The sequence below is a fragment of the Crinia signifera genome, chromosome 7 (genome assembly GCF_055691185.1).
Source record: "Crinia signifera chromosome 7, ASM5569118v1, whole genome shotgun sequence".
Lineage (NCBI taxonomy): Eukaryota > Metazoa > Chordata > Amphibia > Anura > Myobatrachidae > Crinia > Crinia signifera.
The window spans coordinates 3,931,187-3,933,035 of record NC_139223.1 but is presented as its reverse complement, the minus strand read 5'-3'; the positions used below and the strand labels follow the sequence as shown (position 1 = coordinate 3,933,035).

The 1,849-nt window shown below is 40.3% G+C and overlaps 1 protein-coding gene across 1 annotated transcript; it reads left to right on the top strand.

Annotated features, from left to right (window-relative positions):
• The first annotated feature begins 367 nt into the window (after nucleotides 1-367).
• Nucleotides 368-1,156, top strand: LOC146020654 (taste receptor type 2 member 9-like). The gene has a single exon (XM_083153928.1). The coding sequence runs from the start codon at nucleotides 368-370 to the stop codon at nucleotides 1,154-1,156; it is 789 nt and encodes a 262-aa protein (XP_083010054.1).
• Nucleotides 1,157-1,849: the final 693 nt, after the last annotated feature.

The window sequence follows — 1,849 nt, the reverse complement described above, 5'->3', positions numbered from 1 at the left end:
GGCCCTGACGGTCTGTGCTTCATTACACAGTCATTAGTTTTTGTACATTTAGTATAATTTTCTTTTTTACCCACAATAATTGCCTGCCCTGAATAAAAAATAAAATCGAATCACGTTGTCGTGGCTTCTTCCTCCAAACATTTCACAAAGAACAATAATCAAAATACATGCAGGAACAGAAACCAGATACAGGACAGATTTGCATGCCCGCCCCTGCTCCGTGCTCCCTTGCCCGGCACAGGTCACATCAGTTGTTATTATATTACTAAGGGCAGAAGGACAGGTCACCCGTCTGTACAGAATGCAGCTGTCTGTGCAGATTGTGATAGGCACTATTTTATGTATAATTGGGTTATATGGAGCCATCATGAACTCCATCATCATCTCTGTGTACATCAGACTCTGGAGAATGAGAAATAGCCTCAGCGCCAGTGACCTAATCCTGCTCTCTATGGCTCTCACCAACGTCCTCCTGGTGTGTCAGTCTTTGCTGAGCTATTACTTCAGCATACTTCAAAAGAGCACCAGAATATTAATGCTTATGTTTTATGTCATGTTCACCTTGTACGGTGTGAGTTTTTGGAACACGGCCTGGCTTTCCATCTGCTACTGTGTGAAGCTCGTCACCGTTACCCACCGGATCTTCCTCTTGGTGAAAAGGTGGTTTCTCTCTTCCATATCCAAACTGATCCTAGTATCAGCCATAGGGTCAGTCCTGATGAATTTGCCCTTCTTCTGGACAACACAGATAGTTATTCTACGGGACACAAATGTTACTATTAGGAAGATCGACGTTCCGTATACTGCGGTGAACATTCTGCTGACCTACACCCTGCCCTTTACCCTGACTCTCACCTGTATTGGGCTCAGTGTCACGTCTCTCCTGCACCATGTCTGGAGGATCAGGCAGAACATGTCCCAGGTCACCTCATTCCCCCAGGACCAGGCGCTTGTCCGGGCGGCTGTGACAATGACGCTTCATGTGCTGCTGGACCTGATCTTCCTTATTTTCCTTATTTACATGTTTTCTGAAGCATTCAATGTCAGTTCTGCAATATCGTTATCCCTCTGGGTGTACATCTTCTCATATTCAGCAATACAATCTTGCATACTAATATTTGGGAACCTCAAATTAAAGAGAAGTCTCTTCGGATGAGAGTTTACATCATCGTCATCATCATCATCATCATCATCATCAAGAGAAGATTCCATGGACTTTTATTTGGACATTAGACAGTCATTAGTTCTCACTCGTATTCTTAGTGGTTTCAAGAAAAATATATATTATTATGTTGTTATTATTATTATTATTATTATTATTATTATTATTATTATTATTATTATTATTATTTATTTTCTCTAGATTTTGTACATTTGTTTTGCATGTGTCATTTACAAATGGTATAGTCCCCCCCCCCCCATCAACATCAACATCAATATTCACTGTAGTACCCCATATTTGCATATTTTGCTAGACTGTGTATACTTATAATCTTGTCATGTCAAATATAATACACTGTCCTTGTAATACAGTTACATAAGATGTGAGCTCTAACAGAAAAGAATGATTAGGGTACAGTATGATCCCGGTTACAGACACAGTGATGGGTTCCCCAACCTCAGAATTTAAGCACACCACGACAGAGAGGCAAGCCAGATAATGTATCCCCACAGACCCAGTTATGTGCAAAACAAATGACATATTTATCACAAGAGAAAGATTTTACCTGAATGTTACATAAACAATAATTGAACTTTTACTGTACACTCTGCTAGAGCAATAAGGACACAGAATGCAGTATGTCAGAGACAAACTGAAACAGGTGCTGCATCTCATGTAAAATATACT

Excerpts from the sequence above, each read along its gene's own strand:
- LOC146020654 (XM_083153928.1), top strand. The coding sequence starts at position 368 with ATGAACTCCATCATCATCTCTGTGTACATCAGACTCTGGAGAATGAGA.